The 22,326-nt window shown below is 37.8% G+C and overlaps 1 protein-coding gene across 9 annotated transcripts in view; it reads right to left on the bottom strand.

Moving 5' to 3' along the window:
• LOC105478881 (ankyrin repeat domain 12) overlaps positions 1 to 22,326 on the bottom strand; it is a 136,400-nt gene that overhangs the window by 9,657 nt on the left and 104,417 nt on the right. For all 9 annotated transcript variants that reach the window (XR_011617136.1, XM_011736596.2, XM_071085676.1 and 6 more), the window contains 2 exons: positions 9,597 to 14,305; positions 4,849 to 4,947 (listed from right to left, as the gene is read on the bottom strand). Coding sequence is in view for 8 of the 9 variants with exons in the window: in XM_011736596.2 (XP_011734898.2) it covers positions 4,849 to 4,947; positions 9,597 to 14,305 (4,808 nt within the window). In the remaining variant the exon portion in view is untranslated. The remainder of the gene's footprint in view (positions 1 to 4,848; positions 4,948 to 9,596; positions 14,306 to 22,326) is intronic.

The following is a 22,326-nucleotide window of genomic DNA, read 5'->3' as shown; positions in this document are numbered from 1 at the left end:
CAGCCTTGACCTCCTGGGCTCAAGTGATCCTCCCACCTCAGCCTCCCTAGTAGCTGGGACTACAGGGGTGTGTCATCAAGCCCAGCTAATTAAAAATATATATATATTTTTAGAGATGATGTCTCACTATGTGGCCCAGACTGGTTTCAAAATGCTGGGCTCAAGTGATCCTCCCACCTCAGCCTCTTAAAGTGCTGAGATTACAGGCGTGAGCCACTGTGCCTGGCCTCTTCTCACTCTGTCACCTAGGCTGGTGTGCAGGCATGATCATAGCTCATTGTAATCTCGAAATCCTGGGCTCAAGCAATCTTGCCACCTCAGCCTTCTGAGTAGCTAGTACTATAGGTGTGGACCACCACACTTGGCTAATTATTATTTTAAATTTTTTTGTAGAAATGGGGGTCTCACTATGTTGCCCAGGCTGGTCACCATCTCCAGGGCTCAAGTGATTCTCCTCTCTCAGCCTCCCAAAGTGCTGGGATTACAGGTGTGACCCACATACCTGGCCCGCATATTTTAAGTGATTTTATCTTATTTCAAAAACAATTTGTTAGGCCAGGCATAGTGGCAAGACCACATCTCTACAAAAAAACACACACACACATACACACACAAGCTAAAGAACCCAAATTTCAGAGTAGTCTTTTCTTCACAGTAGGCTTAAGAAATTTGAGAACTCCCAGTGTTTCAAAAGTAGAAATATATTCTCTCTCTCCAAAACTAGCAGTTTCTCTATTTTAAAATTATTTTTCAAAGTATGGTGGTATAAAATAGTGGCTTTCAGTGTATTGACCAAGATGTTCCACCATCACCAGAACATTTCCATCACTCCAAAAAGAAACCTGCTACCCATCAGCAGTCACTCCTCATTCCCCGTACCCCTTCCTCTATGCTCCTAGTAACCACCAACCTAACTTTGGTCTCTATGAATTACCTATCTTGAACATTTAATATACATGGAATCATACAATATGCAATATGTGGTCTTTTATGATTGACTTCTTTCATTTGGCATAATGACTTCAAGGTTCATCCATGTTGTAGCATGCATCAATACTTCATCCCATTTTATGGCTGAAAAATATATTCTACCGCATGGATATACCACATTTTATTTATTCATCAGTTGACAGACATTTGGGCTTGAAGGGTGGCAGAAAATGCTACCCCAAAATATGCCTCTTTGGCATAAGGATTATTTTGAACTAAAGGCAATTTGAACTCAGCAGGCTCAAGAGTGCTCTGACCTCCCCTTTCTACCTGAAAGCCAGAGATAAAACTCCCATGGGAAAGATGGTCTCCTGAAACCAGGAGGAAAGAAACATTCTTATGACTAGTGACAGGGAGTCAAGGCCAAGAGAATTCTGTACAAACAGACCTTGTTAAAATAACTTTCAGGCCGGGCGCGGTGGCTCAAGCCTGTAATCCCAGCACTTCAGGAGGCCGAGACGGGCGGATCACGAGGTCAGGAGATCGAGACCATCCTGGCTAACACGTTGAAACCCCGTCTCTACTAAAAAATACAAAAAAAATCTAGCCGGGCGAGGTGGCGGGCGCCTGTAGTCCCAGCTGCTCGGGAGGCTGAGGCAGGAGAATGGCGTAAACCCGGGAGGCGGAGCTTGCAGTGAGCTGAGATCCGGCCACTGCAGTCCAGCCTGGGCAACAGAGCAAGACTCCGTCTCAAAAAAAAAACAAAAAAAACAAAAAAAACAAACAAAACAAAACAAAAAAACTTTCATCTTCCTTTAGCCTTCCAGTGGATTTTAGTTACTTTTCCACAGCCGCCTTTCTTTCTTCAACCTAGCATAAAATCACTCAGGTTTTGCCAGTTCTTTGGCTCCCATGTGACATAAATCTTATATGAAATAAATCTGCACATTTTTCTCCTGTTAATCTATGTCAGATGAAGTAAGATAAAAATCACTTAAAACATGCTGGCCAGGCACGGTGGCTTCCGCCTGTAATCTCAATGCTTTGGGAGGCTGAGGTGACCTTAAGGCCCAGCTGGAGATCTTAAGATGGTGGAGGTTAACTTTTGCCTCCCCTACAGGCTGTTTACACTTTGAGGCTAATATAAAAAATGCTGCTATAAACGTTCACACTCAAGTTTTTGTCTGGATGCGTGTTTTCATTTCTCTTGGATAAATAAGTAGGAGTGGAACTGCTGGGTCATCTAGTGACTCTGTTCAACTTGTTGAGGAACCATCGAACTGTGCCACAGTAGCTGTGTCATTTCACATTCCTATCAGCAATGGGAGGGTTCTAATTTCTTCACATCCTCGCCAGCACTTGTTACATCTATCTTTTCGATTACAGCCATTCTACTGGGTGTGAAGTGGTATGCCTTTGTGTTGGCAGCTTTTTTATACTGAATATTTTTATAGAAATAAACATACTGTATGATGACGTCAACTACTTGTAAACCTGCCACACACAATAAAATCCTGCCTGGATGTATTCAGTGGGGCCCAAAACTAATGTAATATGCAGAGTCACTCTACCACAAGGTTCATAAAACGATCCAGGCAATCTTCTGCATTTAGCAAACTGAGAATTCCTGGGGTCCAGCTACAGATCCCAACCCATTCTAATCTTGGCTACAGATTGTGCCATCTGGTCCTAACTACATTCTTTGGCCTAAATATCAATGGGGATAACCCTGGGACCTGTGGCTAGCTAGAACTTCATGGAGAGGTAAAGTGACTCCAGGAGCTCGCCAGTTTCATAACAGATATCATTTTATTGGCCCTGTCTGGAAGGCTGGGCTGGGAGAATACAAAGAATGTGCCTAGTCTTCTCCTCCCCACCATGTTTCCCATTCTCTCCTCAACTCCAAGGAACTTTGGTCTTCTCCTGATGGAGAAAACAGGCCACAATATATCCAAATATGTATTATTGCAGAGTTTTAATGTTTTCATAAATTCACGAAAAAAAGAAGCATGGTCCTAATTAACTTAATTCTTGTATGACAAACGATATTCAAAGAGGTAGGCCTAACGCTTTTGATTTATTAAGTACAATTTAAAGTGCAACTTGAAGTAATACATATCCAAAACCTTGACGCAAAAGAAAAAATAGCTAGATGTGTCTTCCTAAAAAGTTGGCTGTAGTACTGCAGAGACTAAGAGCAATAACCAAAAATCCCTCAAAAGCAAACACCATGTGAGAAATACATTTTCTTTTTTTTGAGACGGAGTCCCACTCTGTCGTCCAGGCTGGAATGCAATGGCGCGATCTCGGCTCACTGCAACCTCTGCCTCCCGGGTTCAAGTGATTCTCCTGCCTCAGTCTCCAGAGTAGCTGGGACTACAGGTGCCCGCCACCACACCAGGCTAACTTTTTGTAGTTTTAGTAGAGACGGGGTTTCACTGTGTTAGCCAGGATGATCCCAAAGTGCTGGGATTACAGGCGTGAGCCACCACGCCTGGCAAAAAAATTTTTTAAAAAATTAGCTGGGTGTGGTGGTGCATGCTTGTAGTCCCAGCTATTTGGGAGGCTGAGGCAAAAGGATGGTTTGAGCCTGGAAGGTTGAGGCTGCAGTGAGCCATGATGATCACACCACTGCCAACCTGGGTGACAGTGAGACTGTCTCAAAAAACAGAACAAAACAAAATCCCTGCAGTTATGACATTTGCTGCTACATGACACCTAACTGCAGTTCTGTGTAGAGATACTTGTATGACATAGCTGGCCAGGATCAAGCAATTTGGTAGCTAGTAGTTACTGAGCCACCAGACGGTGAAGTGGTTTGTTCTCACGTTGGTGAGACATTTAAAGTTGCCCTCGAGTATTCTGCAATTCTAAATTGTTTACTGGTCAAATACATGGAAGATGTATCATTCTGTTATGTGTTAAAGTTCTACAAACTGCACAATTCAAATAAGAATTTTTAACTGTAAGGTGGCAAGACTTTCTGTAACCTGGACAGGTACACAGATGAATATACACCAGCTGACTTCAAATGTCTGATAGTTGAAATAGCTTTTGATGTGTGTTATATTACCTAACTTCTTATTGCTGACAAATTGCTCACTGTCAATGGGTCATGCAGTGTTGTAAATTCTGTATTGTGCTTCTTTTATTTGTTGCTTCTCTTTGTAATCCTATGAATATTTTTTTATTTAAAAACATTCTGAGAAGAGGTTCCAAATCTCCCAGACTGTTACAGAAGTCCACAGTAGGAAAAAAGTTAAGAACCTGTGCCAAGAAAATTGATCATGTATGTATCAAAGAAATTATACACATATTTTATTTGCATATGAGTATGTATACATTTTTGTGAAGAAGGATCATAGTTTACACCACATTTTCAGAGGTCCTCAACCCTCCCCCAAAATTAAGAACATACTATATTTTGTAAATCCAAGTGAAATGACTTATAATTTCTATAAATACTCTGAAAAAGGTTTTTCTTCCTGTAATTTCAAGCCAAGACTAACCACCGGAAGGCCGATACTAAGGCAGACCTACGTGGGCAAATAAGCATAGCCTTTATAAGTATTTTGCCCTTTTGCCCTGAAATAGCTGGAACCAAGCAACGATTCCAAAACTTGGAAATTCAAATACTCCACTAGGAATCTACTGTTATAATTCTACAAATTCAACAAATAACAAGATGACAGAGACTTACATATTAAAAATATATTCAACATAAATTATAATATGGGAGCAGCAATCCTAAAATAGGCTTAAAATTTTTCCATCTAATTAAACACAAGATAAAACCAAACCATTTCTCAAAATGGTTCTAAATTTAAAAAATCCACTAATAAAAAATTATTGGCCATTTTAATGTATTGGTAAAAACCAATTATTTTTAGCGTAAGTACAAATTTAAACATTTCTTACCCTTTCAATACTGTGTTGCAAACGTAGTTTCATCCTTACAACTTCCTGTTGCCGAAAAAGCTCTTTAAGTGGATCTGACAATGAAGGTGGTGGTGTAATCTAATTAAAAAGACATATATAGTTTAAAATATTAGGTTTTATTTACAATAATGGGCTATTCTTTTAAAATTAAACCCTTTTAGTGCATAAAAAAATCAAATTCCAATGTCCTGTGAATTAAATAATACAGCACTAATTATAGAACTAGTTGTTACTTCTGTTTGAAACATTGAGCACAGTTTAGATGTTTTGATTCTAAGGCCACAACAAATTTCAAACAGCAAATCAGAAGGACTACCAGACACATTTTAGATCCTCAGTAAGTGTCAGCTCACAGACAAGGAGGGAAGGAGGGAGGAGTCGCAAAACCAGAAAAGCTGGTATAAACATGGAGGAAACACTCCTTAAGATTAAAGCAGTTCAACTGTATCTATATAGTGAGGTCTGTCTGCAGACATAATACAATATCAAACACTAAAGTCCTGAGTGTTACACTTAATTCTTTTATAAAAGTAGATGAAATGGTCTAACGAATTTTTTTCAAACTTTATCCCACATGACTTTGTCTATTCATACTCCAAAAAGCTTTTGGTTAATCTCCAATTTGATATTGTAGTGAACTGTGTTTTCTGGTAAATGCTGGAGGTTAAGGAAGCTGATTCAATCTATGCATGTAACTCCACTCTTAAAGTAAGATACACTGGCCAGGCACGGTGGTTCACACCTGTAATCCCAGCACTTTGGGAGGCTGAGGTGGGTGGATCATGAGGTTAGGAGTTCGAGACCAGCCTGATTAAATGGTGAAGTCCTGTCTCTACTAAAAATACAAAAATTAGGCAGGTGTGGTGGTGCATGCCTGTAATCTCAGCTTCTCAGGAGGCTGAGGCAGGAGAATAGCTTGAACTCAGAAGGCGGAGGTTGCAGTGAGTTGAGGTCATGTCACTGCATTTGCATTCTAGCCTGGGTGACAGAGCAAGACTGTCTCAAAAAAACCAAACAAAAAAAGGGACATCTTGGCTGGGCATGGTGGTTCTCACCTGTAATCCCATCACTTTGGGAGGCTGAAGTAGGACTGCTTGAGACCAGTAGTTTGACACCAGCCTGGGCAACATATTGAGACCCCATAAAAAAAAAAAAAAAAAAATTTAAAGTTAGCTAGGTGTGGTGGCGTCCGCCTGTAGCCTCAGCAACTCAGGAAGCTGAGATGGGAGGATAGCTTGAGTCCAGGAGTTTGAGGCTGCAGTAAACTATGATCGTACCACTGCACTCCAGCCTGGGCAACACAGCGAAGCCCTGTCTCGTAAGTTAAAAACAAAACAAAACAAGAGATGGCAAAAACCATCTGTGATCCCTAAATACTCTTTTTCTACCCCTTGGAGAATTTGTATTTTCCCCCTCTTATTCTTGCTTACAATTCTTGCTAGCACATTAGTGCAAAGGAAGGTATCTCAGTATGTTTTGGCAAGTTATAACACTTCTGGTTTAATAGTCAATTCTATATGAAAGTGGGACAACCAGGTATTTTCCACTTCTTGATGTAGTGCCACAGGAGTCATAATACACCACCATATATGAAAAGCTCGACAAAAGTCACACCTGGCTCTACAGACTCTGTAATCAGCAGAGACTGAAAATATGTTAAATACAACCACAAAGACTCAATCAGTTCAATCACAATGTGGAAAATTCTACAGGACAAATAACTTACTGGAACTGATCATTTCTCAGGCCTCTAATAGAAGTAATCCATTTGTTGGATTTCTGCATCCTGTGAACTGCTTTAAATTTAGTATGAGTTATAGGTAGTTTGGTGCTGTTTTAGTTCTAGAAAACCATATAGGTCTCTAGTTATTTCAAGGAATGTAGAGGACGGATTATCTACTGTCTGATACTGAGGTGCCAGAGAAAGCTTCCTCAAGAGGGTAAATGCCTGACCTGCATCTTATAGGAAGTGCCGGAGTTAAAGAGTTAGTGAAATGAGTCATGTGGGAAGAAAGGAAAAAGAGGGAGAGAGGTAATTCCCAGAAGACAGGATGTCATGCAAAAACAAACAGAATGGTATCTGCAGACAACTCCAGGTTGGTGCAAAAGTAACTGGGTTTTGCCATTACTCTCGTTATCCTCATTTCACACCATTTTGTCCAACTTGATCTTCTAAGAACTTAAGATCGCAGAAGAGATCAGCAGGGGCAAAGTAATGCAGGCTGCAGTCTACACTGTAAATGTGCTTTTCTTAAAGTATGCTCCACAAAAGATTGGGCCCACAATTTCTCTTACAATTCTTTACAATCTTACAATTCTGTGAAGATCCACAAAAATGCTTCCAAGAACAAGTTTGGAAAACATGGTATAAACGTACCCACTTAGAAAACTCCCAATACATCAAAGTTTCTGGTAAGTTCTGCAGTGAACCTATTTTTAGATTAATAGTGCTTCCCAAACTTACTTGACCATGAAAGCCTCCCCCATTTGCACAGGAGGTTTTCAAATAACATACTGTGGAAGAGATATTATGTAGAACATGTTAGAGTTAAGTAATAGAGAACCATGAAAGGTCTGACAGCTTGCTGCTGTGTGTGAACAGACACTATGGGGACAACATTGTAGGCAAGGAATTGAGGAAGCAGATTACTATTGTGTTGGTGTGAGATGGAGGAGGGAGTGAAGGAAATGGGTTGGTTCAAAAAATACTGGTGACTGGCCCAATAAACATAAACAAGAGGGAATACCTCAGAAGGACTTGAGGCTTAGTGTGAGAACTGGAGGGTGGTAAGAGAGGCCACAGGAGGGAACAGGAGAGGAGAAAGAGAAGCAGGTTATTGGGTAAGTTCAGCTCAGTGCTGACTTACTGAGTTTCTGAAGCTTATGGACATTCAGGTGGAGCTATGCAGTTACAAAAAAGAAGTCAAGGAGAGAGATCTGGGCAGGATATTTAAATGTAGGAAACGTTAACATAGATCGCATATAGCAGAAAGGGAAAATCACCAAAGAGATACGGAGGTTTTCTGAGGAAGCTTTCCCTCTGCTGTTTTCCTCCTCTATCTTTTAAGTAAATCATGCGTGGAGATTTTGTCTTTCAATATCCGGGTCCCAGGAGTCTTGACAATACTCCCTTGACAGCTTCTCATGGATTCACTTTCCTTTGATCATCCACTCTTGGAACCCCTTCAAGATTTCTGTAGTGTGTAATCAGTGGCCACAGCAGAGACTAGATTGTAACAAATCTCGTCTTCCTCCCTGTTCATTTGATTTTGGGGATTTGACCTGCAGTTTTACTCCCCTTGATTTCTTCTGGAAAAATGGCAGCATTTTGGTTAAATTATGATTAAAGTACTGGAAGAATAAACAAACTGACTCTGGGTATGTTTTACCATATTTGTTTCATTTTTCATTTTTACTTTTGTGGACATCTTGTTGGTCTTGAACTCCTGGCCTCAAGTGGTCTTTCCACCTTGGCCTCCTAATGTATTGGGATTACATTTATTGTCATCAGGCCTGGCCTCCACTTCACAATTTCTAATGGGTTCTATAATTGGAGTACATAAATGTGAGGAAAGATTACTTTCATAAAATGGCAATTAGTTGGCTGGGAGGAAACAAATGGATAAAGCCATATTGGAAAGTAAGAAAAAGAATGTAGTGCCCACAAGATTTTTGTTATTCTGGTCTTTATTATTTTTCAAACTAAATTTTAAGTAAACGAGTTTCAGTCCAGTAAACTCAAACACACAGCATTTTATGTACAAGTCTGGAGTTCATATATTAGCTTGAATAAATACGACCCTTACAGTGATTTGCAGCTGTATAAAACAATGGTAACCACCTTAAATCTATATAGTGTTTTAAAGTTTTAATGGGCTTTGGCATATACTATTTCAACCTGCTTTGAAGTAGGGTAGACATTTATTCTTGTTTTACACATATGAAAACTAAGGATCAGAGATGGGAAATGAATTATTTAAGATCACACAGTGGGTCTGTAGCAAAATCCAGACTGCAGTAATATATGCGAATTGGAAATCTACAGTGCTTTCTATTATATTGTGCTGTGTTTTGCTACTTTAGTAATTCTCATTAAAAAACGAAAATTAAAAAAACTTCCCACTACATCCAGGAATATTTCTCACCTCTGCTTATAGTCCCTTTTAGAACAGTATTCGATACAGCTAAACTTCTAATATAACTAGACATATCCCAAGAATCGTTTCAAGGAAGTCAAACTTGAATTACATCACCTTTGCAAGAGTAAGAAAAGGTGACAGTACAAATATAACAAACACATTTAGGTGTTTACAATACATATGCAGATTCTATGTAGTCTATGTGTATAAATCCCTGGATAAATTTATACAATAAATGTATACATATATAAAGTCAACAAACTGATTTAAGGCAGCAACCTAATATGGTTCATCTGAAATGATTTTTACTGAAATTGTACAAAATTCTAATTTAAATTTGTTTTTTATAGTTGTACCTATATTTCAAGGCTATGTCACTACATATTATTTTGGCTAAAATTTCTTAAAGGGAAAATAAAGTTGGGGAATGAAAGAAGAACGTTACTAGCTTTATATTTCTTGACTCATTAACAGACGGCTTTGCTGAAAGAATCTACCTACTAGAAAACTTCAAATTACCTATGTGGCTAGCGTTATACTTCTATTGGGCAGTGTTACAGGTGTATAGGAAGGGATGATGTTACTTACTGTGGGAATACAAATCTTGCTTAAGGGGTTTCCATCCAGGAGATATGATCCGTTAAATGTTACATATTCGTCATAATACTGAGGTGCTTGAGGAATCACACTACACAATAATTTGCGTTTTTCTTCTATTTTTTTCCTTATGTGCAAGTACTCAAAATATGGATTTGCTCTCTCTGAACTGTATGGCTGAATCTCATCTAGTTTCAGAGAATCTACAATGGCTGCCAGAGATTGCTGAGTTTTCTCTTTTGCTTGTAGTAAAGAGGGACTCACTTGCACAGGCTGAGGTACACGTGACACTTTCCTTTTCCGCGGATGGTGAATTTGTGGATCGTCATCTTCAGTTAATCTTATTCTTCCTCTAGGAGATGAGGATTCACTGTCTTTTTCTGATAATAGTGTACAGCTAGCAAGAATCTGTTTGCTTTGATTTACCATTGTATTTGCTTTGTTTCTAGTCATTCTTTGAGGAATTTGGTTTTCAGTTTTATCATCTTCGGCATTTTCTTCTAATTCTACTTTAACTAACTGACCATATTTATGCATTTCTGGTTGAGCTGACTGTTGTGAATGGTTTTCCAGACTTGATAAAATGCTTTGTTGAGATTCTTCATCTTCTATGGAAAGCAAACACTTTTCACTTTCAGGACAATGTTTTGGATCTTGTTCATTTAGGTTTCCTTTTGGCATCCCTGCGTTCATTTCACATAAATCAGAATCACATCTATTCAAATGAGTTAAAACCAAACCCTCCAGTTTTTCTTTTTCATGTGAAATGACCTGAATATCAGTTGTGCTATTCTCAACTTCATGGCCACTGGAAGACTTGTAAGTTAGTTTGCTAAATGCATAATGTGTATTTAGCTGGGTAGAGGCATCATTTCCATTAAAGTCCTTTTCTGATGGTAACACAGGTAAAGTATAAGCCTTCTCAAAGTTTGGTGATGCTTCTTGAATAGTGCTGTCAGAGTACACTGGGACAAAGGCATCTGTTTTTTGAACATCTCCTAGGACAAAAGTATTTTCTGCATCTTTTGTAGATTCATTATCAGTATCTAAAACAGAACTACTAATCTGAACTGCATTTTTTTGCTGTAAAATACCTGGCTCTTGATTGGCAACATATGACAAAGACATATGTTTAGAAATCGATTCAGCATCTGAAAGTGATTGGCTGGGGAAAGAGCAAGGCTGCTGTGAAGGCATAAAGGATGCTGGATCCTGAGCGCAAGAGTTTCCTGGCAGTTCAGTCTGGGGCAGGGATAAAAAATCAGCATTTTCTTTCAGTATTTTATTTTCAGAATTACAAAAACTCTGAAGAGAGGATTCTTGATCGGGTATGTTAGAATTTGGGCAGATAAAGTCTCTAGTGCTTAATGTCTCTAGTCTATCAACAGGCATCTCCCATGACTTATTCTGGATCACACCAACCTGACTAGATGGCTCTAAATGCACTGGACTGTCCATTACAGTGCCCACTGGGGCAGTATTTTTGATGACATTTCTATCAGCTGAAACATATTTGCTGTTTGAAGCTCCAGTTGGAGAAATTGCAAAACCGGAATGTATGTTAGACACATTTGAAAGGTCTCTTTCAGGCACATTTGAGAATACCTCAGGTTTGGGAGAAGGACTAGTATCTCTTGGCACAGTTAATAAGCTACTTTGATTGCTCTCTTCTGATATTGTCTGGAATTGTTTTGTATGTTCACAAATGACAGAAGGCATGCTACATCTTCGAACTTCTACAGTAGGTCTCCCCTCGCTTATAATTAGTTTAACATCTTCTACAGAAGATGACCTAAGATGGGATGTTGAAAGTCTGTTTGCATATGGTGGTTTAATCCGCTCTGGCAAGTCAGCCAGGCTGTCCAATTCCCTTTCATGCAGGGCAGGAGATTTGGCAATTGACAAAAAAGGTGACTGGGAAAAGGACATTTGGGATTCTGAACTCTCTAACATAAAGTCAGAGTCATACTCAACTGGAGGCCTTGGGGTTGTCACTGTAGTATGGCAGGAATCTTCTGAACTAGCAACAGAAATCAAGGATACAGATCTGGAGCTGAGACCCGGCTTTTCATTTTCTGATCTAGGAGACCTGTTTAAGCTATTATCTGAAATAAAAGATGACTTCCCTAAAGTCATTACATTTTTGGTGTCAACAGATTGTGATCTGTTACTCACAGCATCTTTAGGTTGTTTCTCCTTGGTATATGCATCAGTCAATTCTGAACTCTTTGACCTAGTAAGTTCTTTATTTTTGGATTCAGTTGGTGTATGCTTTGTTTTTTCTTTATCTTTTATTTTAAGTTCTAAACAGTTACGGTTTCTCAACCGTTCCTTTTCTTTTTGTTTAATTTTTTCCTTATGTTTTTTGTGCCACTGCTCTATTTCTAGGTCTTTAAGGCTTAGCATCCGTTCAAAACTTGTCTGCATTAAATCATCATTCACTAACCTCTTTTCTTTAGGCCGGGTATCTTTTGACGCTGGTGATGACTTAGGTTTAGGCTTATCTGCTTCAGATTTTAGTTTGAGTAAGCTATTTAGTTGAATTTTATCTTTATGTTTGTCTCGTTCTTTGTATCTATCTATATCTTTCTTATCTTTTTCTTTTCCATCTGGAGTTTTCAAAGGTTCATCTTTTGTTTTTTCTTTAAGGGATAAGGGTTTTTCATGTTGTGCTTTATTACCGTCTACTATACTTGATTTTTTTTCTTCCTGTATGTGTTTGGAGTTAGTTATATTTATACTTTCTTTATCTCTAGATTTTTCCTTTTTATCTAGCTCCCTGTCTTTTTCTTTATTTTTGCCTTTTTCTGATTTAGTATACTCACTATTATCTGATTGTTTATTTTTTTTCTCCATCAAGTGCTTTTCTTTGCTTTCTGTTAGATGCCTCTCTTTTTCAGGCTTTTCTTTGTCATGTTTCCTATCTATCTTTTCTCTACTTTTCTCTCTGTCATCAGTTTTTTTAATAGCAGCAGTATTTTTGCTCTTCTCACTTTCTTTATGGCATTTTTCTGTGTGATGCGAATATAGCCTGTCCTTTTCTTTTATTTTATCAGCACATTCACTAAGATCTAATTTGTCTTTTTCTGACTTATGCTCATGTTTTATCTTCTTTTCTTTTTCAAAGTTTTTTCTTTCCATCTTCTCAATGTCCTTTTCTTTAGTTTGAGATCGCTTCTCAGGTTTTTCTTTACTTTCCTTTATATGCTTTTCTTGTTTTTCAACATCTATTTCCTTTTCCACTAAATGAAGCCCCATGGATTCCTCAATGGCACTCATACCCAAAGTAAATTCTGAGTCTTTATCTGTGGGTATGTTTTCTCTCTCTTCTTTTAGATCTTTTATTTTTTCCTCCCTAAAAGATTTCTCGCTTTCCTTTTTAATCTTGTCTCGTTCCTCTTTAAAGTTCCTCTCTTTTGAGACATGCTTTTCCTTGGTTGATTTATCTTCTTTGATGTTTTTTTCCAATTTTGATTTTTTTTCTAATGTTAAGGATTCATGTTCCATATTTAAAAAGAGATCTTCAGTTTCATCACTTTTAAAAAAATTCTCTTTCCAAAATTCTCTATCAAATTCCACACTCCTCTGCAGTTCTTTGGCACTATCCTTATTTTTGTATTTTTCCTTTTCACCTTCGATTTCTTTTTTATGCTTTTCTTTTTCCCTCTCTTTATGCTTCAATTTATGTTTTTTTAATGTTTTACCTTCTTTATCCATTTTTTTCAGTGTGCAATCTGAATTTTCAAATGCTGGACTATGATCTTCATCCTTTATTTTGGCATTTGATTTTTCACCAAATTCTAAGTGGAAATCTTTCTGATGTTTGCTTTTTTCTTTATGCTTACAGGATTTTACACTTGAACTTTCTGGCAAGAATTCAGATTCTGTATTATCATACCGAACAAGATCAGGTTGTAATGACATTTCGGAACTTCCTGGTGATAAACATGTTTTAGTATGTTCTTGTTTTAGTGGTGTTGACTGTTTTTCACTTAATCCACAAGAATGTTTGGGAGATTTACCAGTCGAAATATGAAATAAATGTAATGAAGTATCATCTTTTGGGCTAAAAGATTTCCTAAAATTCCCCTCCTCTCTGGTCTTTTCTGAACAATCTAGTCCAGTATTTACTGTCAAGTTTGTTATTCTTGTATTTTCTTTTCCTTCCTTTTCTTGCTTTAGCTCTTGGTTCTCTTTATTTTTATTCTGATTTTTCAATTTTCTTTTAACTTTGCCTTTCTGTTTGTGTTCACCTGAAACTACATATTCCTTTTTGGTCTGCATATCAGAATTTGATGTTTCAGGGATGACAGAACATGAAGTAGAAATCTTTTTATTCTGAAGAGCTTCTTCATCAGAACTTTCAGTACTTGAATATAAGACCCTAGATGGCTTTTGTTTTTTACTTTTAAATGATTTAGGATAGAAAGCTTTCTCCTGTTTTGCAAATAAATGAGTTTTTTCTGCTTCAGGTTCATTTTCTTTTCGTTGTTCTTTCCTAAGAATATGCCTATCATCAATCATCTTATTAATTTCTTCATCATCATCATCTTTGAACTCATATTCATCAAGGGCAGATGGAAGAGGTGCTTTACTGGGAAGTATTTGTTTACTTTCACAGATGAGAGAGTCCTTCTCTGTTTCAGAGTCAATATTTTCATCAACACTAGAAGGATTTACAGATTGAGCCTCTTCGGAATCTAGAATAAAAAAAGAAAATGTGGTGTTGGTCAGCACACAACTGTCAGAATTTTTTTTTTTTTCTTCTGAGAAAAAGATATAGCTTATACAATAAACACTTCAAATTCATAATCACTTCAGATTTATACGGAAATAATGTAATAGCAATATGTAAGAACTCTGATAGTGTTGTAGAACAGCTTTTCTAGAGAATATGCTTTATGGTGAGGCTCCTTTTGACACTTCTAAAAGCACAGTGTATGTTAAAATCACAATATATAGTATAAAAATATAGTCCTGCAGTCAACATAGAAGTGCATATCTCTTTTATATACTGATTCCCTTTCTTTTGGGTGTATACTCACTCAGCAGTGGGACTGCTGAATCATACGGTAGCTCTATTTGTAGTTTTTTAAGGAACTTCCAAACTGTTCTCCAAAGCGGCTGCTTCCCACCAACAGTGTACAAGGGTTCCCCCTTTTCCACATTTATGCCAGCATTCATTACTGACTACCTTTTGGATAAAAGCCATTTCAAATGGGGTGAGAGGAAATTAGTATATGGAAGAGATAACTGCACTCCCATGTTTACTGCAACACTATTCACAATAGCCAAGATATGGAATCAATCTAAGTGTCCATCAACGGATGAATGGATAAGGAAAATGTGGTTCATATACACAGTGGAATATTACTCAGCCATAGAAAAGAATGAAATTCTATCATTTGCCACAACATGGATGGAACTGGAGGACAGTACTTTAAGTGAAATAAGTCACGCACACTAAGACAAATATAGCATGTTCTCACTCGTATGTGGGAGTGAAAAATTAAACTCATAGAAATAGAATGACAGCTGTCAAAGACTGGGAAGGGTTGTGGAAAGGGGGAGATGAGAGAGAGTTAATGGGTACGAAAATATAGTTAGATAGAATAAATTAGATCTAGTGTTCAGTAGCACAATAGGGCAACTATAGTTAATTATTTATTCCCTATTTCACCATAACTAAGAGAGGAATTAGAATGCCCCTATCACAAATAAATTATAAATGCTTGAGGTAAACCAATTACCTTGGTTTGATTTTTACACATTGTATACTTTAGCAAAATATCACATGTACCCCACAAATTACATACAACTATTATGTATCCATAATTAAAAATTAAAAAAATAACCAAAAACATACATATTTATATATACATTTATATACATACGCATTTATATATATAACCCAGGGGTCTTGATTAAGGGGAAACATTAGCTAGTAAAATGTGTAAATTCTGCACATATGCACTTTTTTAGGAGAGAGAATATTTAACTCGAATAAGATCCTTTAATCCAAAACTGACTAAAAAACACTAACTTAAAGGGTTTAATTATATAAACATCACAAACTGTTTTATGTGTTTCAGAATATTTTTTGTATTTTTGGTAGAAATGGAGTTTCACAAATTGCTCAGGCTGGTCTTGAACTCCTGAGCTCAAGTGATCCACTCGCCTTGGCCTCCCAAGGTGCTGGGAATACAGGCATGAGCCACTGCACCCATCACCCAGCCCTGTAAATTCTCTTAAGGGAGTTAAACATAAACTGAGATATCCATGGTTTGTAATTTGTGTTCCTGATTCATCAACTTGAAGCAATGCATTTCAATTCAGATATGTCTTTTTCTAAAGGTTTTTTAAAAAGATGCCTACTTTTTTTAAAACGAAAGAACGTAAATTCTAACATAAATAAGTTTTCCTGACACTAATGTCCATGATGAAAGCCAAGACATTTCTACAGCTGAATGACCCTCACATGGCTCTGGATCCTGGGACACACATGCCCATCAGACTCATCCCTCTGAACACTGGTTTCTCAGTGCCATCTGCAATGACCCTGTGTTGCTCAACCAGAGGCTGGCCAGCCTGTGGGCCTCAGCAAAGACCACTACGCCCCCATGATGCCATTTCACTTGCAGACCACTTCCCTTTCTTTGCCTGAGCAGTCCCAATTTTTAAATTTACTCTAATCACTCAAGAACATAGCTCAACCTGGTCCTGGACTCTAGTGGGGCAGTAACTCTTCAACAAAAATTTGTTCTGCCTTTCTCAGTAGATGACTGCTATGGTGAGAAAATCACCTAAAATCTCCAAATCCTCAAGTTCCCTTAAGTAAAAAATGGCTATGTTTATCATTACACTAGTTATTTTCCATTTTTCCAATTTTTAAAGTCTCTGCTATCTATAAATTTAAACCTGTATTTAATAAAATATTTTATACAATTATTTTTAACAAAACGCTCTTTAAAAATTTTTAATGTTGATCATCTCAATTTATTCTCAACAATTTTATTTGGCAAACTAGGAAAGAAAGTGAGAAATAGGTTAAGGAACTGTTAAAACATTTTAAAATTTTTATTAAGACATATTTCTTTTTTCTTTTGAGATGGAGTCTCACTCAGCTGCCCAGGTGGAGTGCAGTGGCACGATCCTGGCTCACTGCAACCTTCGCCTCCTGGGTTCAAGCAATTCTCCTGTTTCGGCCTCCCGAGTAGCTGGGATTACAGGCACCTGACACCATGTCTGGCTAATTTTTGTATTTTCAGTAGAGACAAGGTTTCACCATGTTGGTAAGACTGGTCTCAAACTCCTGATCTCAGGTGATCCGCCCACCTTGGCCTCCCAAAGTGCTGGAATTACACGAGTGAGCCACCGCGCCCAGCCAGCATTTTTCTTCTCCGTGAAAAAAAATTAAGTTCTATCTTATTATTTAAATGCATTTAAATACATTCAAAAGTTCTTGTACATCTCAAGGCGGCTTCAGATATTTGCAACTAAAAGTGTAACATTTAAAGAATGGTGAAAATGTTATCCTTAGGCTTAACTGTTCTCCTGAACCATCAATTTCCATCTTTTCTTGTATGGTATGCAAATGGAACTGCAACCAAACGAAGCAGATGTGGCTGATGTGGGGAGATAATAATATATAGTGTAAATCCCTCCCTCAAAATCTCTCAAAAAAATAATAGGCAGAGAGGTGTTGACACATGACATCTATTCTCATGTTGACATCTGATGAAGTAACTACATTTCACATGCCTAATAAGAGATGATTTAAAAACATTTGAATTGTACTAATTACATATTTTTAGAAAATATAATTATGACTGTCACATATATTTCAGGGGTAGGTGATAATGATACAAAACTAAATATACCATAACTAAAAAAACAACAAACAAACAAAAAAACTTATAGTCATAAGTTCCAGTCTTTACTTCCAATCTTTCCTCTGATATTCAACCTGGATATTCCTGGACTCCTTACAACTACCTCAAAAACAAGACCGAAAACATTCAACTCATTACTTTTCCTTCCACAACTGCTTTCTCTTACTGCTTAAAGTCAGTATTCCTCACCTCTGTGGCACACCAACCAATCCGGCTATTCAAATTTAAAAATCTCAAGAGTCATTTCAAACTCTCTCAATTCCTCAACTTCAAAATTCAACTGCTCAGAGTTTTCATTTCTGGACTCTCTTGTTTTTTGAGAGACAGGGTCTTGTTCTATTGCCCAGGCTGGAATGCAGTGGTACAATCATAGCTCACTGCAGCCTCCTACCTGGGCTCAAATGATCTTCCTGCCTCAGCCTCCTCAGTAGCTAGAACTACGGGTGTGCGCCACCACACCCGACTAGTCTCTTTTTTGTGTGGAGATGGGGACTCACTATGTTGCCCAGGGTGGTCTTGAATTCCTGGCCTCAAGCAATCCTCTCACCTTAGCCTCCCAAAGTGCTGGGATTACAGGTATGAGCTACTGTGCCCAGCCTGGACTCTTAAATCCATTTTCTCTCTATTCCCACTACTATTATCTCAGCTCAGGGTCTCATCATTCCTTGGCTAGATCAGTAATCACCTTAAACAACAATGTGGCCAACACTATCTATCATCTCTCTTCTCACCTGAGGGCTCCCCACTGTAGGATAACATAAAAACTCTGACAAGGATAAAGAACTCTCAAAATCTGGACCACCATCTCCACTATAACCACCATTTTCTTTTAAGGCTAGTCAAGTGAAGTAGTGGGAGTGGAGCAGCAACAAAGATATCCGTAACTAGTTGTAATCAATTAGCTGTAAATACCAGTGCACTCAGAATGGCCTCTACCACTATTTATTAAGCCCTATCATTAGTCGAGCAGATAATATATGGTCTTTACAACAGCTGTTATTATCCCCATTTAAGAGACGAACCGAGCTACTAAGTAGTTTTTCCAAGGTCACCTACAAAGCGATGCAGCCCAGAGTATTTTTGTCTGATTTCACAATGTGTTATACCATGACTCCCCTCTTTCATTGCTTCTTGCTATACATATTAGCCATAATAGTGGAGTACACTTCCTCTTCCCCAAAATTCCATGCATATTTATGTGGGTTCCAATCAGTTTCTCTATTATTTTCCAACTTTTTAGGAGATATTTCAGATTAATGGTCAGGGAGAGGAGCAGTTCAGGAATTTATACCTATGTTAGTCCAAGTGCAATGGTGTTTAGAACTAATTGATCACAACCAGTTACAGATTTATTCTTTTTCTACTCCCACTGCTTTATCTGACTAGCCTTTTAAAAAAACGTATAGATAGGGATTAGGGTAGTAATCTGTTGAGGGAAGGAAGATGGGAAGTAGACTTGTCTTCAGAGTGTATTTGCATTGGAATTTACTTAGATTATGTTTATTTGAAGTGGTTTGGAAGGAGGTAAAGTTAACCTCCCAATCACTCCTTGGGAACATCACTGGTTTAGAATCATTTCAAAGGTATGCATTTCTACCACAATATCCCCAATGCATTCTATGTATTCTAGATGAGTAAGTGCTCAAACACACACATTATTTAGCTTTCTGTAAACTTATCAAAGCATCACTTTATTAAGAGCACCATTTATAGCACCCAGGGAATGAAACTTTCATATGTCATATATGTTCAGTGAAGGATGAGAGGGGTGAGAGGGTGAGAGTGTGGTTACTGAGGGAAAAAAGGCCCATTTATGGAATTTGGAAGTCTTCTGTAGAGAAGGTAACGTCATTATGGTGGCTGTAAATTTCTCCTTTTGTTTTCCACATTATTCAAAAGTTACTTCCAATATAAGCCTGTGATCTACACAGAGAGACTTTCGTAATGTCTAGCACATAGTAGGTGCTTAATGTTAAATGTCCAATGAGTTTTAGAACTGTATTAAGACATCAAGAAATTAAGTGGGGGTGCTTATGGTGGGATAAGAGAGAAGTGTAGAAAGAGATACAAGCATCAAATACAAATTTATTTACCATATAATTTTGTGTAGTATCCAGGTGGCAACTACTGTCTGGATAATTCACTGCTGATGTTTCCTCTAAACTCGGCAATTTGAAGAGGTGCCAAATGTTTCATCCATATGCCATGATTTCCTGTACTGCCATGTGGAGCACAGACATGCTATTTGATTTGCTTCCCATGACATCCATAGCTATCACATAGGATGCACTTTCACACATGCACTGACTTGCCTGTCTTCCTACTTTTCTCAGTTGTTGAACATTTTTGCCAAACAAAATTTCTTTATACAATGGAGCCACGTTTATATAGTGGTGTTCGTATAATTATTTGTATATGTACTTTATGAATATAAAAAAACTGCAGACACAATAACACAATTAAGATAAAGGAGGAAATGATTAGGTAAAATGAATCTTTAGCCTCCTTCAGAAGCTCACTGAAAGACTGTTCAATTGTGAAGCAAAGGAAAATTAAAGAACGTATATGAAATACTTATGTCATTTAGAGAGACTGAGACACAGAGTCATTAAGTCTGTCAACATTTTGAGAAACAGCAATGAAAAATAAGGTTTTAAAATTATGGGCAAGTCATTATGTAAATGATTTTAATAATTGTACAGCAAGTTTATGTCAATACTGAGTGCCAGGAATATTTCAAAAGAAGTCTGATGTTCATTTCAGTCTTGACAAAAATTAAGAAAATTGATCAGAACCATTACAATTACGATCTCATGTTAAACCCCAGCAAAATCCCCACATGCAAGTTGTTCTTCCCAACATTGAAATCACTACAGGTTAACTGTAAAAACTTGAAATAAGGTAAGAAAACACTTGAATAAATGTGCTTTAAAAGAAACTATGGGTTGGGCGCGGTGGCTCATGCCTGTAATCCCAGCACTTTGGGAGGTTGACATGGGCAGATCACTTGAGGTCAGAAGTTCGAGACCAGGCTGGCCAATATGGTGAAACGCTCTCTCTACTAAAAATACAAAAATTAGGTGGGCGAGGTGGTGGGCGCCTGTAATCCCTGCTACTTGGGTGGCTAAGGCAGGAGAATCACTTGAATCCGGGAGGTGGAGGTTGTACCACTGCACTCCAGCCTGGGCAACAAGAGTGAAACTCCATCTCAAGAAAAAAAACAAAAACAAACAAAAAAAACTATGGAGATGCAATACTCAAAATCCTGACTCTGGGAAAACTTATCAGGGAGATTTATCACATTATTTCAACAGAAAATTGCAAGAACATAAGAAAAAAAGGAGGGGGAGTATCTATAGATTAAAAGATACTCAGATATATCAACCAATTGCAATATACGAACTTTACTATTATTTCAAAAAAGCTTTTTAAAACACATGTTTTTATGAGGCAATTAGAACAATAACTGGATATTTTAAGATAAAAATTAATTAGCCTAGATATAATATTGTAGTACACTTAATCACAATAACAAGCAGCCCTATAATTAAAAAAAAATTTTTTTTAGATAGGGTCTCTGTCCATTGCCCAGGCTGGAGTGCAGTGGCACGATCACAGCTCACTGTAACCTTGAGCTCCTGAGCTCATGCGATCCTCCTGCCTCAGCCTCTCAAGTAGCTAGGAGTACAGGTACACATCACCACACCAAGGCCATTTTTTTTTTTTTTAGTAGAGACGGGGTTGGCTGTTGCCCAGGTTAGTCTCGAACTTGTGGCCCCAAGCGATCCTCCTGCCTCTGCCTACTAAAGCGTTGGGATTACAGGCACGAGCCCAAGGATTTTAAATTAGTTAATAGTAGGCTCTATGGCAAAACAAACAAAATCATTAATTTATTTCATTTTCAGCATCCTTTTTGCCCAACAGAAGGTGTAACAGTCAAACATAATGAAGAAATTGTCTTGGCACACTTCAAAATAGGTGTAATTAAATCAAATAAATGTACACAAAATTCATATTCCAGTTACATGCTAACAGTAGGATCATCTGACTCTGAACTTCCTATACTCAGTAACAATCAGCCTGGTGTAATGCAAAGTCACATTGGTTCTGGCATTAGCCCTAGGTTCAAATCTTTGTTCTTCCATGCAAAAGGTCAGTAATCTAGCATGAGGAATTAATACTCACAGGACTGTTGTAAGGATTAACTAATTTATGTAAAGTGCCTGACATACACCTGGCACATATACCATGCATGTGATAAGTAGTAACTCACTGCCTACAAAAAAGAGAAGAATGTATCATGTAAATTAAAAACTTTTAGGCCAGGCATGGTGGCTCATGTGGTCAGGAGATTGAGACTCGAGACCATCCTGGCTAATACGGTGACACTCCGTCTCTACTAAAAATACAAAAAAAATAGCCGGGCATGGTGGCGTGAACCTGTAGCCCCAGCTACTCGGGAGGCTGAGGCAGAAGGATGGTGTGAACTCAGGAGGCGGAGCTTGCAGTGAGCCACTGCACTCTACCCTGGGTGACAGAGCTAGACTCCATCCAAAAAAAAAAAAATTTAAATAACATATTTTTGACATCAAATACTACCAAATTCAATAAAGCACATATGTCAATGTTAAAAGGCCAAAGTCTAATCCCTTATTTGTTTAACACTGTACTATAAGATTGAAGACAGAAAGATTCAAGCTTGCTCTGGGCACTTATTTCACTTATTACAGGGCTACAGTGGAAGTATGTGGTCCTTTAGAATAAGGGCAATGGAAACCATCAGTCTTTCAAATAAACAATGGAAATATGTAGATAGTAATTTTTCATGG

Source organism: Macaca nemestrina, chromosome 19 (genome assembly GCF_043159975.1).
Source record: "Macaca nemestrina isolate mMacNem1 chromosome 19, mMacNem.hap1, whole genome shotgun sequence".
Classification (NCBI taxonomy): Eukaryota; Metazoa; Chordata; class Mammalia; order Primates; family Cercopithecidae; genus Macaca; species Macaca nemestrina.
This window is presented reverse-complemented; position numbering and strand designations above follow the sequence as displayed.